The sequence below is a fragment of the Vombatus ursinus genome, unplaced genomic scaffold (assembly GCF_900497805.2).
Source record: "Vombatus ursinus unplaced genomic scaffold, bare-nosed wombat genome assembly UNPS02014785.1, whole genome shotgun sequence".
Taxonomy (NCBI): Eukaryota; Metazoa; Chordata; class Mammalia; order Diprotodontia; family Vombatidae; genus Vombatus; species Vombatus ursinus.
The window spans coordinates 11,630,044-11,646,618 of NW_020954563.1; the positions used below are offsets into that span (position 1 = coordinate 11,630,044).

General features: G+C 42.7%; 1 protein-coding gene across 1 annotated transcript in view; it reads right to left on the reverse strand.

Moving 5' to 3' along the window:
- TOX2 (TOX high mobility group box family member 2) overlaps positions 1-16,575 on the reverse strand; it is a 275,381-nt gene that overhangs the window by 108,927 nt on the left and 149,879 nt on the right. The window contains exon 2 of the mRNA XM_027867220.1: positions 15,659-15,724. Within this exon, the coding sequence (XP_027723021.1) occupies positions 15,659-15,724 (66 nt within the window). The remainder of the gene's footprint in view (positions 1-15,658; positions 15,725-16,575) is intronic.

A 16,575-nucleotide genomic window follows, 5' to 3' on the forward strand; every position in this document is an offset into this window, starting at 1 on the left:
AAAAAAAAAAATCACTTAATTCTCTCCAGGCCATAATTTCTTCATCTGTAAAATGGATAGAGTGCCAGCCCTGGGGGTAGGAAGACCTGAGTTCAAATTTTGGCCTCAGATACTTATTAGCTATGTAACTCTGGGCAAGTCACTTACCTTTATTTACCTCAGTTTCCTCATCTGTAAAATGAGATGGAGAAGGAAATGGCAAACTACTCCAGTATCTTTGCCAAGAAAACTCCAGATAGGGTCATAAAGAGTCAGACATAGCTGAAATGATTCAATAACCATCACCACAACAAAATGGGAACAACTCTACTTGTATGATATACCTCATGGGGCTATCGCGAGAAAAGGGTCTAGTGAGATGCACATTACTTCATAGTTCATAAGGTCACAAGTGCTTGAAGGGACCTCAGGCCATGTTCTCTTCTCCCCTCAATTTACAGATGAGGAAACTGAGGCCCACAGTAGTGAAGACACTTGCTCCAAATCACTGAAGCAGTGAAGAGGAAAAGAGTGAGGATCTGAACCCAGGTTCTCTGACTACAAATTCAGTTTTCTTTCCTACAGAATCATGCTGCAAAGCCTGTTTTCTTCCAACAGATCTGTGAGGTAGGTAGTACAAGAACTATTACCCTATTTTATAGTTGAGGACACTGAGGTTAAATACTTTGTCTAAGGTTCCCATAGCATGGAAGTAACAGAGCGGTAACTTGGGCCAGGTTCCTTAGACCTCCGAGCCCAGATCATTTTCTTTTATGTGGTACCGGGCTCTTCAGTTCCACATTTCTTATCTTTGAATCATTGGACTGAGAGCCGGTAAGGACCTTAGAGATCATCTGTCCAATCCTCTCATTTTACAGATAAGGAAACTGAGTCCCAGACAGGGCAATGTGACTCATCTCATTCCCCTCAGAGGCCACACGCACCCCTTGGGCAGACACTGAAGTACAGAGCACTAAATAGATTGCTGTCATTTAATAAACACTGATCATAATATCATAATTTATAGGCTCAACAGGTAAATATTGACTTTGACTGTACCTTAGTCAATATTTATTTGAGGTCTCTAAACTCTGATGTTTACCTTTGCCCGAGTCAATAAGTGCTTAATATTCACTCGAATAGCCTTTCCAATTTCCATGACCTAAGGTTCTAAAAAAAGTTATAAGCTATTACTTGTTTCATTCCCTTTGGTTTCCTTACCACATTCTTATCTCTAAATTTCCAAACACAGACAAATTCTGTTTTACAAGTGTGACTTACAAATTGACCTATCTTAATTGACTGCTTCCATCACCCAAATTTAGACTGGAAGCATCTTTTGGGGCCTTTCCCAATAAGTCTGAAATATCTTCATTTGAGATTTTATTGGATTAATAAATGTCTTCTCTTAAAATCCAGATACCTCCCCTCCACCAAATAAAAAGCTATGGGACTTTCAGTCATTCACTCTTTAGTATGAATTACTTCTTTTCCAACATACAGATGCCATCAGCTATACGACGGGAGTACGAGTTTTGGTTTGGGCTCAGAAAGAGGCAAAGGTAGTCATTTTGAAACAGGGAAACCATACAAGAGGTAGAGTAGATCAAGTGTGGTGCTGTCATACATGGGTAAAGTCAGCATTTATGCACTGAGGTTTGGTAGAAACAGTCCCCAGGGAGGAGAAAACTGACTCGGAAAGGGAACTGGGAGGGGCGAGAGAGACAAATTTCACCTATTTTGAAATTTTGCTGATGGCCCCGCAGGATGTAGGAAATGGGGAAGAAGCTTTCTGTCTTTTCCAAGTCTATTCCTCTCCTACCTGCTATAGGATATTAGCTTCTGGCTCTCTGTTTCCTGTACTTTTACAGCTAGGTTCAAGGGTGAGGCCCAACTTTATAAACTGAAATCAATCAATGATCCTTAACTGGGTGGTAAGGGCAGGTGAGTTCACACCTTATGAGGTGGGTTCACACCATGTCAAAGAGCTAGCTTTTTCAAAGGATGAAGGCCTCTTTAGAGCCAGAGTTCTTCCCCTGGAGTTCATTGTCCATAGATATTAGGAGGTCCATGAATTTGGATGGCACTTTCATTTTCCTTAACCTTTAATTGAAACTTAGCATTTCCTTCATTTATGAATGTAAGCAACAGATTCTGGGGAGTCTATAGGTTTTACCAGACTGCCAGAGGGTTCCATAACACAAAAAAGGGTTAAGAATACCTGTTCTGCAGAAAGAACATGAGATTTGGAGATTGAAGATTTGCCTTTGACTTATGGATCTGATACATAGTAAGATATGATTGTGTGCAAATCCCTAGTAACCTCTAAGCCTCAGTCTTGCCCTCTGTACAATGGGTATTATAATGCTTGTATTACTTAACCCCACAAGGTTGCTGTTATTCAGGAAAGGTCTTGGCAAACCTTACCAAGTACTATAAAATGTGAGTTATTATTTTTAATAACCACAGAAGGACAGATATCTTCCCCAGAGTCCCTGAGCCAGCAACATGACTTTTGGTACAACATTAAACCTCTCTGTCCCTGTTTTCAAATCTTCTGTAAAATAGAGCCATCCCATCCCTATGTGTATTACCCATAGCTAAATCTGAAGGCATGGTCTACACCTCTACCATCTGTATGTTCACACTGAGAGAGTCAAGATAAGAGCCTGTGAACAAACTAACTCATCCTTTTGTAAAACCAGCCATTATTAAGGAAAAGCTAAGTGAATGTCAAAAGCTGATGGTTTCTGTTTTGCTGGAAATAGAATTGTGGTAGAAATAAAAGGGACCAGATGGAGCATAAGTGAGTTTCAGGTAATTTCTTTCTTTTCAGGGAATTTGTATGTGTGTGTGTGTGTGTGTGTGTGTGTGTGTGTGTGTGTACACATACATATACATATATATGCAATACACACATTAAACATACACACATATATATACACAAATATATATATATATATAGAGAGAGAGAGAGAGAGACAGAGACGGGGGAGAGGCAGGGAGAGGGAGAGAGAGACAGAGAGAGAAAGAGAGAGAGTCATTGTGTCAAATGCTTCTTAGCTGGTGGGGCCTCCAGCTCCTCACTACCTTCCCTGGAGCAGAGTCTGAGCAAGGCAGGGGTGAGGACTATGAACGGTCAGATTGACTGAATCCACACTAAGTCTGAATGATCCCCAGCAGCACTGGGGTGCCCACCTGCTCCAGGGTCAAATCTGTCTCTGTCCCAGGCCACCCAGCACAGCCTGATTCATCACAGTCACTCAGTGATGACTGGATTGATGGAGGAGAGTTCAACAAAGGAAGCAGAAAGGTATGAAAAACGGGGGTAAAGGAAAGGAAGATGACAAAAGAGAGGGAGGAGAAAGGGGAGGATTCTTTTCCTTCCTGTCTTGGTCTTTGCTCTTGATAACTTCCTTCACATGTCTCCTCCTTCATGCCTATAAGTTATTTTGGGGGGGGAAAGGAGGAAGAGTTATGAATTCAAATCCCCCTGACCCAGCCCCAACAAATAACAACATATTTCTTCATTAGCCCCATTAGCCCCAGACGTAACTCCCCACCAGGACTTAAGTAAGACCCTCTGTGCCTCCCTATGGCATTCTGTATCTCCAATTAATAAATCAATCAACACAAATTTATTGAGGACCTTCCATGTACCAGATACTGTAGTAGGCACTGGGAATACAAATGGGCTTCCTGTTTTAAGGTAATCCTCCTCCGTTTGGAAAACAAATTAAAAGCTTTGCATCCCTCTTGGGATTTCTATGAATTATTGCCCAGCATTTATATGGCACTTTAAGATTTTTAAAATGCTTTATTTGTGTGACCTCATTTGATCCTTATAAGAGAACTGTGAGGCAGGTGGTATCACTACCCCATTTCATAGTTGAGGAGACTGAGGCAGAGAGGTTAAGTGACTTGCCCAGGGTCACACAGCTAAAGGTCTGAGGCAGGACTCCAGCTCAGGTCTTCCCGATTACCCCAGACCTAGTGTCCCATGCACTGTGCTACCTGTCTCTGTACTCTTCTGACGTCAGGTGCGCAACCTCTGCCAGCTTGTGGCCACTCCAGGGCAGCAGGATGAGACAGGGCCTATTTACCACCCAGGCCCGTTGCCCGTCTGACTTTACACAAAGCCCTGTGCTTGGTATTTTGAAGCAGTCTAGGCTTTTTAGAAGGAAAGAAACCCTGCATCTGATCTCACTCCCTTCTGCTTTAGCAGCAGGTTCAGGCCCTGGAGCCAGCCAGGGGGCTGAACTCTATCCATTTGGTCTCATCTTCACCCTTGGCAAGATCTGAGGAAAGAAGGCCTGGGTCAGGGGTCTAATTATGCTATTATTTACTTCTACTACACAGCTTGTTTACCAAACACCAGATTTGCTGCTCTGGCCTAACCCTCATATCCCTCATAAGGATCAGGCCTATTATGTTAAAATGAGGCCTCTAAATGTTATTTACGATTTGATAAACCTTGTGTAACCCTGAAGGAGGGCATTAAATGGCAAGAACACCACTTCAAAATCCCATTTTAAATAAGTCACCCAGACAGCTGTGCCTTTAGAAAACCCATTGCAATAGCTCTCCAGCCTGTTTGGCCCAGGGATACACACCCATTACACAATTTCTGCCATTCAATCAGGTCCTGAGCCAGGATCTGACCCCAGAAATGAGTCAAATGCAAAAGTAATTTGACCCCAGCAAAGGCCAGGAGGGAGACACAGCTTGTCATCAGATCAAACAATAGTGTCCATCACTGACCTCTGCCACCATCACCGGTGATGGGGGCATTGTAGAAGACTGACACTTGGACACAGTCTGAAGCCTTGAGTGGGCGTCTGCAGAAATTCCTACACGATGGCATTATTTCCCACACCTACAGCTGTACCTAACATTGGCAGTCCCAGAAATGCCAATGCCTTAAGCCGAATAATAACTGACATTGATACAGCCCTCTAATCTTGGCTCTGCCACATATTAGCTCCGTGGCCTCAGTCAAGTCACTTAACCTTTCCTGGCCTCGTCTATAAGATGAAGGGTTGGGATCGATGGCACTCTGAGATCTCTTTTACCACTATGTCTATGATCCTAAATTTTGCAAAGTCCTTGGCACATATTAGTTTATTTATGCTTCTTTACAATATCCTTGCGAGGCAGGCTTCAGATATTATTGTTCCCATTTTACAGATGAAAAGACTGAGGTCCAGAAAAGTTAAGTGATTCATCTTATCTAAATAGAGATAATGAGTGTTGGAGGCAGTTTTAAACCAATTTTTCCTGACTCCAAATCTAGAACTCTATCTACCATGACTGGGCAGAGCAAGCAGCAGTGAAAACAGGAGGAAAGAGATAGGGGACCAGGAGATCAAACATTTATAAGTACCTACTATGTGCCAGGCACTGTGATAAGTGCTTTACAAATATTATTTTATTTGATCCTCCCAATACCTATCCTATGAGGTATGTGCCATTATTATTCCCATTTTATAGTTGAGGAAATTGAGGCAGGGAACGGTTAAGTGACTTGCCCAGGGGTCACACAGTCAGCAAGTGTTTGAAGCTAGATTTAAACTCAGGTTTTCATGATTTCAGGCCCAATATTGCACCACCAGGACAACGTGGAATATGGGACACAGAACAATGAAGACACCAAGGCACTGTCATGTCTCTAAGTAAGGGACATGTCTGACCTCACTCAACCAGAAAGAAAAATCCTGGCTGCTGGAGACATTGGAGGCAGAGGAAAGAACCAGCTAGAGACACATTTGTGGCCCCAGAGTCACAGTGGGTTGACCCTTGGCTGTACTTGGATCATGTCTGTCCCTTTGTGGCATACAGGCATAAACCCTTGGGTATTTGTAGATAGTGTTCACACCTCCCCTTTCCCCCCACCCAACCTCCAGCCTTCTTTTCTACAAGCTAAAAATTCCCAATTCAATACTATTCAAGAAACACTTAGTAATTATTAAGCCCTCAGGAGGAGGAGAAGATGTTGGATGATCTTTGGGAAACTGCCTAATTCCTTTAATAACCCACTGCTTTTGCTGGAAACACAGGTCCATCTTTAATAAAAAGATCTCTGTATTGATAGCTTCTCTTTACATCAACTATATTTCCCAATGTGTTCCTCCATCTCCTCACAGAGAACTATATTTTAAAACAAAAGATTTAAAAAGGTAAAAAATAAGTTGAGTAAAACTGCAAAAAAGAGTCTTGACAATATATGCCACATTCCAACCCCACAGTCCTTAACTTCTTCAAAGAAAGGTTGAGAAAGGGGACAGAACTCCTCTTTTTAATACCAACATTCTTCTGGTGATCTTGTATGGATGTGAATTAAGACATGCTGCAATCTCCACCCAACTGTAGTTGAGCATTACCCGAAAGGCAACGCATGGAGAAGTTCAGAATGCACCAGACTACAAACGGGAATTATGCAGCAAAGCAGTGTCAAGAATGTCATCAGAGAAATGTATGACTAGGGAAAAAGAGAGGGCAGTTACATAGCAAAGAATGAGGGATAACCAATGGGCAGCCAACATTCTCCTTTGCTATCCTTGAAATCTCCAACTAGAGAGGTGCAACGACTTTTGCGTTTAACTCATTTCTGGGTCAAAATGTGGCTCTGATTTCAATTGACAAGAGATTGTATAATATGTATGTATCCTCCAGTATGTTGGGTGAGCCCCTGGGTGGTAGATTTATGGGAGGACATTTACAAGAGGTACACAGGATGATTAGGCATAGATGAGTTGCAATCTGCGTGTTGGAAGGAGTAACTATACTGAAGAAATCAAAGATCTACTAGAGCTGTTAAGTATAAGGCATTGTGCCAAGTACTAGTTCTTTCAACCAATTCTCACAGACATGGTTACTAGTCTCCTTACCCTCCTTGACACCCTTTCATGAATGGGCCCCAGCTTGAAGTCTTGCAGAATAGCACATCCAATTATTCCAGATAATATACAATATAATGTGATATGATATGATATAATATAACACAATATAATATATATCATATAATATGATATTCCAGATAATATCTAACTAGAGCAGAGGACAGCAGAGATACAGCCTCCCTTGTTTTGGAAACTAAACTTCTCTTAAAACAGACTAAGATCTCATTAGCTTTGTTAGCTACCTTATCACACTGAAGATTCATAGTGAATTTATGGTCACCTAAGATCCCCAAATCTTTTTCACATGAAGCATTCCTTAGTTCTGTTTTCTCTCTCCTGTCTATTCTTGTGCAAATGTTGGTTGGTTTGTTTTTCTAACCCAAGTACAGGGCTCTACATTTAACCTAACTAAATTCCATCACTGAAAAAAGTGTCTCAAATATGTCTCTATCATATATGTTAAAGTCAATTGGGAGTTCACAAAAAATGAAGCCACAGAGATAACTTTGTTCAGTGACTTAATGGCATAAAATAGGGAAACACAGGCTCACCAAGTGTGTTTGCCAGTGTCTGGACTTCTTATGCAAAGTCTGAATAAGAGACTCCCAAACAATGATGATGTTGTCTAATGTCCTTCTTTAAAAATCAATCAAAAAAACTTTTTCTTTCAAGTGCCTCCTATGTGCCATGCACTAGGCTAGGTCACACTAGGCTAGGTCAAGGGGATACAAAGACAAAAGTAAAACAGTTCCTGCCCTCAAGGACTTTACATTCTATGGAGGTCACGGGGAGAAAATGTGACACGATGCTGACGGCAGTGAGCTCTGGAACACCCCAAAGCCGCCTCAGTGAAATCCATGGTTCTTCAAAAGAGATGGCCTAGCCGTTCGCAGTGGGAAAAGCAAGCCAATAACATGTATTTGGATGGGCAGCTCACTGAATTTGTCTGTTAGAACTTATTTCTGGGGCAGCTAGGTGGCGCAATGGATAGAGCTCTGGCCTTGGAGTCAGGAAGACCTGAGTTCAAATCTGGCCTCAGACCAAACATTTGACACTTACTAGCTGTGGGACCCTGGGCAAGTCACTTAACCCCAATTGCCTTAAAAAAAAAAAAAGAACTTATTTCTTAGACAGGCACTGAGGATGGATCAGGAACTGGATCCAAAACTGAATAGAAGGGGGAGAGCTGGTTGGATCATACCTGGGGAGTCATTCAGCACACTCCATTCTATTTTTAAACATCAATATTCTCCTAGTGAAAACATACAATAGTGACCATGGAGTGCCATGGGCTCAGAAGAATCAAGGTCTCAGGTGACTAAAAGGGTACAGTGTATGTAAATAGGCTGCAACATACATCAGATAATGGTTTACACATGAGAAATGAAATGAAATATACCTTCAAGTATATGTATGACCATAAAATCAGATAGTCTAGTCATGTAGCAAGGCCAAAAGATAATGGGACAGCCTGTGGGCTACAAAGTCAACTCATAGTAAATTCATGGTCACCTAAGACACCCAACTCTGTTTATATGAAGTGAAATGTCCTCAAAAGTACCAAAGGACCTCTATGGCCTCTTGGAAAAAATATAAAGGCCTCCATTTAGCTTTGAAAGACCTATAAAACTTGGGCACAGTCCATCTCTTTAGCCTCACTGGCCATTACTCCCCCTCCTGCACTCTATGGTACAGTCAAACTGGTCTTCTTTCTGCTCCTCATGTACCATACTTCATCTCCCACCTCTATGCCTTTATACTGTCTGTCCCTCATGCCCGAAGAAGGTACCTCCTCCTCATAGTATCTTGTTCTTCATCCAAGATGCAGCTTCAATACTCCCTCTACATGAAGCCTTTCTTGACCCCTTTATAGCTCGTGCCCTCCCCCAAAACTACCATGTGTTTAACCACTCTGGATGTCTCTGGATTTATTCTTTAATGATATTTATTCTGATAGGTGAGCTTTCGCCTACTCTTGTCTGGTGGGTCAAGTCCTGTCATTTCCAAAACATGCTGCCTCAGCAGATTCCCTCCCCAGATTCCCTAATGTATGGCCTTCACCAATTAGAATGTAAGCCCTTTGAAGGCAGGTGAAAAGAATTACATTGCAATATAGCTATCAAAATATTTTTAAAACAAATTCAAAGAACCCAGGATAAGAATCCCTGTTTTAGAGGGAGGGAGTGGGCATTGAAAGTGGGCTGTTCCACAAAGGACTGAGAACAAAGTAGATTCCCATCAATTGTGTAAAGGATAAACAAAATGGAGAGACTGGGTGTGGGACACTTCCTACCCTGTCTGACTTGGTGGGCAGGTTAGTTTTACTGAACTATTTTTTTCTTTATTTTTCATTCTTTGTTATGAGTGATGGACAGTATGGTAAAGGAGTGGGGAAAGATATATTAAGAACTGAAGGTAATATTAAAAACAAAATATATCAGTAACATTTATTTAGGAAAAAAAGAAAGGTTTTATGCTAGCAGAAAATTATCAGCATTAAAAAATATGATTGACTTCCACCCCCATCTATGTGCAGACCTCAGCAGTCTACTAACCACCTAAAGGAGATTATTCTGTATACAAGGTTCATAGTAATTACTAAGGCATTCACACCATCTTAGATGCAAAGAAAGCTAAACACACTCCAAAGCAAAGTACGCATTGCTCAGCTGGAGGACCTGTGTCTTCTCAATCTGTCCAGGGGCCAGGGTACTCTTGGTGAAATGGAAAGATCGCTCACTCTAGATGTGGATTCAGAGGACCCCAGTTAAGATCCCAGCTCTGCCACCTACTTATGATCTTGGGCGAATCACACCCCTCCCTGGGCCTCAGTTTCTTCATCTATAAAATGAGGGACCTGGATTATAGGAATCCTTCTAAGAATCCTTCTGACTCTAATTCTGTGATCCTGTGACTTGACGGACAAGTCAACAAATGTGTTAAAGCAGACACTGTGATGACCTGGGTCAAGTAACCAGAGAGATAAAACATGCTCTTCTGGGAGGCTTCATTCTCCATAAGGAGCTCAGCTGAGTGTGCACTGCTCGTGAAGGATGCTTAGGTTTAATAAAACCACACTGCTCTTAGGCCTGAAGTGTAGGTCACTGTGACAAGATGGGGCTCTGTCCACAAGGCATGCTGGGTAAGTCAACAACTGTGAGTCCTGGTAAAATGGGGACGGGGGTTGGGAAGGGAGACAATAGGGACTTTAGTCACATTCTGTTACTGTAATTACCAGGAAGCAGGGCTGGCTTTGGAATCAAAGAACATGGGTTCAAATCCTGAATCTGATTGCTTACTGCCTGTTTGACTTTGAGCAAGTCCTTCCTGGAATGTAAAATGAGGGGGTTGGATTAGTTCTCTTCCAAATCTAGATCTATGATCCCATGTACTAGCTGTGAGACCTTGAGCAAATCACTTAACATCTCTGGACCTCAGCTCCCTCATCTGTAAAATGAGGGAGTTGGACATGGCATTGTGTATATTTATTTATTTATTTATTTATTTATTTATTTATTTATTTATTTATTTATTTATTTATTTATTTTTATGCAATTGGGGTTAAGTGACTTGCCCAGGGTCACACAGCTAGCCTCAAGTGTTTGGTCTGAGGCTGGATTTGAACTCAGCTCCTCCTGACTTCAGGGCCGGAACTCTATTCACTGCGCCACCAAGCTGCCCCCATGGTATTGTACACAGCAAAGCTGTCAGACTCACAAAACTCCTGAGTGCAAAAAGCCTGATTAAAATGTAATTGGGAAATATTTAGCAAAGTAAATAAAAATATGGTAAAACACAGACAATGTTAATTTGTGGTTTTCTAAGTCAATCTGCAGCCCCCTTTCTATTTGACCTTGACACCACTGGTGTATAGCACATGACTTGGATTCAGGAAGATCTGGGTTCAAATTTTGACTCAGACACTTCCTGGGTGAGACATCTAACCTCTCTGTGCCTCAGTTTCCTCATTTATGAAATGAGGAGTTTGGACTCAATTGGCTCTAAGGTCTAAATCCACGAGCCTCATTCCCCACACTGCCAGTATGCTACAGGAGAAATTCTGGTTAAGCTGTCTGAGATGGGAAACAGAGTCAAGGATCACAGGGAGAACAGGAAGAGCTTGGAGTAGTGATGGCACCACTGGTTCAAATGCTAGCAAAACACTTTCTTACTTAAAAAAAAAATCAATCAACAAACATGTATTAAGTACTCATTATATGCTGGGCATTGTGCCGGCCCACAGCAAACAAAAACCATTTAATGATTCTATATGCTATTTAGTGCTGCCCAAACAGGGAATTGCCCCATAAGCACAGTTCAGGGAAGGAGGGAGCACAGATGAGCACAGGAGCAGCCCAGGGGCAGGCTCTGAGCTGGGCCCCACCTCTAGGAGCTCAGGGGCCTCGTTCAGACTTGGTGGGCAGACTCAGGCTTCTTTATGGGTAATTGGCTTTCCTTTTTTGGAAGGAGAATGACAGTTCCAGGGCCCATGAAAAACTCTTCCCCTACAGCACACACACTAGACAGCCCCACTTCTGAATGGATGACTCCAACTCCAACTCAGTTTTGTCTCCCGCCCTTCTGAAAATGACAACAGGGAGGTGGGGGCCAAAGGACACACAGGACTTGAGAACTGAAGGGAGTGTTCAAGGTCATCAAGCTGACCCTCCTACCAGAGGCAGGAATCCCCTCGACATCACCTCTGACAGGTAGGCAGGGTCCTGTAACTTCTGCGTGAATACCTCCAGTGATGGGAAGCTCATTACTTCAAAGATGGACAGTTCAATTGTTAGGTAGTTTTTCTTTATATTGAACCAAAATCTTTCTTCCTGGATCTCCAATTCCGTGGTTCCAGTTCAATCCTCTGGAGCCAAGTAATCAAATCTAATCCCTATCACACACGACAGTCCTACAAATATTTGCAGACAACTATCATGTTAGCCTTAAAGTCTTCTCCAAGCTAAACATCGCCAGTCCCCTCAGTCAATCCTCGAATGGCATGGTTTCAATTTCCCTCACTGGTTACTCTCCTCTAGAAATGCTCTCCAAATAAAGTATAAACTCTTGATCTTGGCATTCAAGGCCTTTCCAACAATCTGACTGCAAATGAACTGTCCAAACTTGTTTCATACTACTCCCTTCACATACTCCAAGTCGAATCAAATTGAACTCTGTCTCCATTCCCATTCTTCCCTCTTCTATCTCTGTTCTTTTGATCCCTCAATCTCCCTAGAACAGATTCCTCACCTGTTTCCAGCTGTTGAGCTCTGTGACCCTAGACGATGATGATGATGATAAAAATAGCTATTTTTGCATAGCATTTGTCTCATTTGTTCCTCACCCTGGGAGCTAGGTTCTCTTATCAGTCTCATTTCACACATGAGGAAACTGAGGCAGATAGAGGTTGAATGATATGCTCAGGGTGGTGAAGCTAGCATGTGTCTGGGGTTGGATGTGAATTAAGGTGTTCCTGACTCCAAGTCCAGTGTTCTATCCACTCTGCTACTTAAGCTCTCTGGGCCTCAGTTTCCTCACTTGTAAAATGAGAAAAACAGATTCAATGGTCTCCAAGGTCACTTCCAGCTCTAACTCTATGATCCTATTTGAGCCATTTAAACCTTCCTTCAAGGTTCAGCTCAGGGGTCACCTCTGCCATGAAGCGTCCCTGACATCCTCCTGGGTGAAAGTGGCTGTTACCTCCTCAGACTTCTGACAGCACTTTGCCTGGCCCTCTTCTTTGTCCCATCTCATTCCGCCAGGTATCACGTATTCTTGGAACTAACTGTTCTTCACTGCTATCTGACTGTGAGTAGTGACCAACCATGAGACTCTGCAATTAGTAGGCACTTAATAAGTGATCTAGCAGTTGAATTACCCATCTCTGATCCCATGATTATGATTCTTGGACAAAGCCTCCACTTAGAGTCCCTGGTCTTCTTTTCTATCCTTGTGGTCTAGGGTGGTGGGGAAGAGACCCAAAGTTCTTCTCTTTCTTTTCATTCAGCCCAGAGTAAATTCTGAGCAGCCAGTCTCATGGTTTTTCTTCCTGGTCCTTCTGCCTCAATAGAGCTGAAAGTATCTCCCACCCAAAAGGCCCCAAAGCCCCCAAACCTAAGGGTATCTCCACCCTCCCCAAAGACCCTAAAATTCTCCTAGATTTATAATTCTTGACCCTCATCCTACTAGAGACAGGAATCTTCTCTTCAATATTCCTCCCCTCCCCCATCCCAGTCTTGTAATATTTGTACTGAGGACAGAAGGAATGTCTCCTCCCCACCTCCTACCCCTATCAGGAGGAACATTCCTTTGTTTTCCTTCCTTTCAGGCTCATCCTGAATCTTGTGAATTTATTCTTAACAAGGAATTGTCCCTTCTTCTGTTACATACTCTTGATGCCTTCTGGGTTCTCTTCTCAAAGAGGTTTGGGCAGAGAAACAGGTTAGAAACATCTAGAATGGACTGTGGTAGAAAGCCCTGGGTTCAAATCCTGCCTCAGACATTAGCTCTGTGACTCTGGGTAAGTCACTTAATTTCTCTGTAACTCAATGCCCTCTTCTGTAAAATGGGGAAAATAACACCTCCCACACTGAATTGTTGTGATGCTAAGCTGATATATGTAAAGTGATATGTAAATATTAAGGCACTATATAAATGTGATAAATAGTTATTATTATTTTCACTCCAGTTCAATGCAAGGAAAAGATGGGGGCCTATCAGACAGGCAGGAGACAGCATATCCTTCAGTCCTAGCCTGGGCTGGTGGGCTGAGCAATGTGACAGAGCTACCGGGAAAAGGCAGGGTCATAATAATTTGTGCTGAAACAGACATCTTTGAATGGTTTGATTCTAAAATCTGGAGCCTGTTAAGTTAATAAGACACAGTTTCATGTGATGCAGAAGGATGCAGAAAATATGGTTTAAGGTTAAACATTGATTTGTTGTGACACACCCCAATGATGAATTGAATTGGAGAAATAAAAGCAAACAGGTTTTCTTCTAAGAAAAACATTTCTAGGATCTGACATACTGCCAAAAAAGGTGTGTGGGGCAGAGTGGGAGAGGCTGGTCTCCCCTCCCTCCACCCTCCTCCACCATTAATGCTCAGTGAGAGTGAGGTACAGCTCAGTGAGAACTTAATACTTGGTGACCTGAGAGGCCATAGAACAGAGCAGTCAAGGCTGCAACCAGCAATCCTGTCCTACAAAAAAATGCAGTGCAGCCCAGTGTGTGTGCAATAATGCAGGGCCATGAAAGAGAAGGAGTACTATCGATAGGTGCGCCAGACAAAAATGTATCCATTATCTTGGGAGTAAGGAGACCTGGGTCCACGTCCCAGCTTTGCTGATGACCTACTGAGTGACCTCGGACAAACCTCTTCATAGTTTCCTCATCTGTAGAATGACAGAGTTGGATTTGATAACCTCTAAGATCTCTTCCAGCTCTAAATCTATGACCCCATGATTGATTCTGCCTACTTTCTTATTAGTTCCTAACCTTCCAAGGCTTGCCATCATGGGCACATAGATACATTGGGAAAGGAGCATCCTCAGAAGGAAATTCTCATTGGTGGATAACTCTCCAAATTGTGTTGAGTACTTGGGCAGAAGAGGTCTCTTTGGAGATGGGTACTGTTCATGGCATCAAGTTTCAGGGCCAACTGGCCTGAGGGAAAGGTGGCAATGGGAATCCTCAGTGGGCTGGACTCTATTTATAACTGGAGCCTTAACAAGGACCATGGGGCTAGTGCTGCACTATCAGTTCTACTCCCCAAGAGCCATCTTTTCTTGGGAGAGAATCTTCCCAGAGGCCCCCACATCTTGTTCCTGAGTAGGCAGTGGGATATGGGTAGGGGTTGGGGAGAGGGTCAGAGGCAGAATTTGGGAATATCTATACCCAAATGTACCCAAGGCACTGGGTACATTTAGACAAACTGAGGAAAAACACAGTGGAAAGAACCCTGGATCTGGAGGGAGAAGATCTCTGTTAAAGTCCTGGCTCTGTCCCTGATTTGGTGAGTGACACTGGGCAAGTCATTTAAGGTCTGTCTCTGAGCTATCCCCATCTGCAAAATGGGGATAACAATACCAGTTCTGCTGATTTCTGAGCATAGTTATGAACAAAGGATAGGCTGTTAAGTGCTACCAAGATGCAAATTATTATTATTAGTCAAATATTGGTCAAATCAGTTTGAGTGGTGATGAATAGACATAGCCAAGCTACATGTGTGTATTCTGCATGTGTAAATATGTGACTGAGTGTACATATGCATGTGAAGGAGCCATGTGGACATTCATAATACCTGAGAGCACATATGTGTAAACATATAAGTGTGTGTTCAGTGTGCTATTGTGCCTGCAGTTCAGTGTTTCCATTGTACTCCTTCCCCAGTGGACAAGTTTTTATTTTTATCAAATTCAGTTAATTTTGATTTTGTTCCAAAATAAAATAGAAGTCAATTTATAGGAATCTTCCAAACCGTTTTAATTTTACATTTTTTTCTATGACCGGAGGACCCACTGCCCAACCCAGTCTGATCTTCACTGCCCACATCCTCTCTACTCCTTCCCCCACGTTGCCTACTTTTGTCTTGAATGCTGACTCTGCCCCTTTCTATGCTCCCTTCCCCCAACCCTACCAACTGCTACCCCAACAGGGCTTGAGAGGCTGAGCCACTTGAAAGGAAATTGATTTCCAAGGCATCATTTGTCATTGACTGCCAGATGTTTCTACATCAAGCAACAACGCATCTTCCCCACCCAAACAAGACAAATGACCCTTACCTGATTGGCCGATAGGAACTCCTGGTTAGCCTCATTCATCCCCATATACATGTTCTCCCCATCAAACTGAAACAAACAGAAAGGAGTCATTCTTATTAAAGCTGCTTCCCATAAGTTCTCTCAACTTGAAGAAGCCTTTCTCATGTGTATCCAGGTAGGCTGCATTGCTCACATAGGTGGGTAGTATGTTCGTGGGGGAAAGGATTAGAAGGAGAGCTAGTAATCCAGCTGAGATAACTCCTGCCCAGAACTAGCCCCAATCAGAACAAGCATAGGTGAGAGTATGAGTGCATCAGGGAAGCTGAATTAGATGGATGAGACCTAGTCTTCTGGAAGGTTAGTACAGCAGCTGCCTGAATGCTCCTGTCCTCGCTGTTATCCTCTGAGGGAGAGGGCTTGGGATTATCTCATGGGACTATACCCCATGAACATAGCTCCCCCCTCATCTCCCATATTTCTCCTTAAGGTAAGTCCTTGTAACAACACTCTCAAGCCAGTAGTCTTGAGTGCAATGTAATAGAGACTTTATTATGGGCATAAACTATTTATAAGAAAACCAATCATATATGCTAGCAGGGCAGATACAGAATCCAGATTTGGAAACAATTTTTAATGGCTTCCTCCCTTATCTTCCCAGCCCCATGAGTCCCATACTCTCTCAATCCTGGCTCCCCAAGAAGTCTAGTTTCTCTCTGTGTCTCCCTGTCTGAACTTTCCCTTTTGGTTTTCTTATTTCTTCTTTCCTGCTCAAATCTTTTTTCTATTAATCAATTGCCCTTTTTTCTTTGTTTCTATTGTTCTCTAAAATCCAGCACCATCTCCTAGGGGAGACCAAAAGGCCTCCCTTATTTATTCACTCACAGGCTATAAGTCATTACCATGTCAGACTCAGACTACAAATACAAGGAACCCATGGC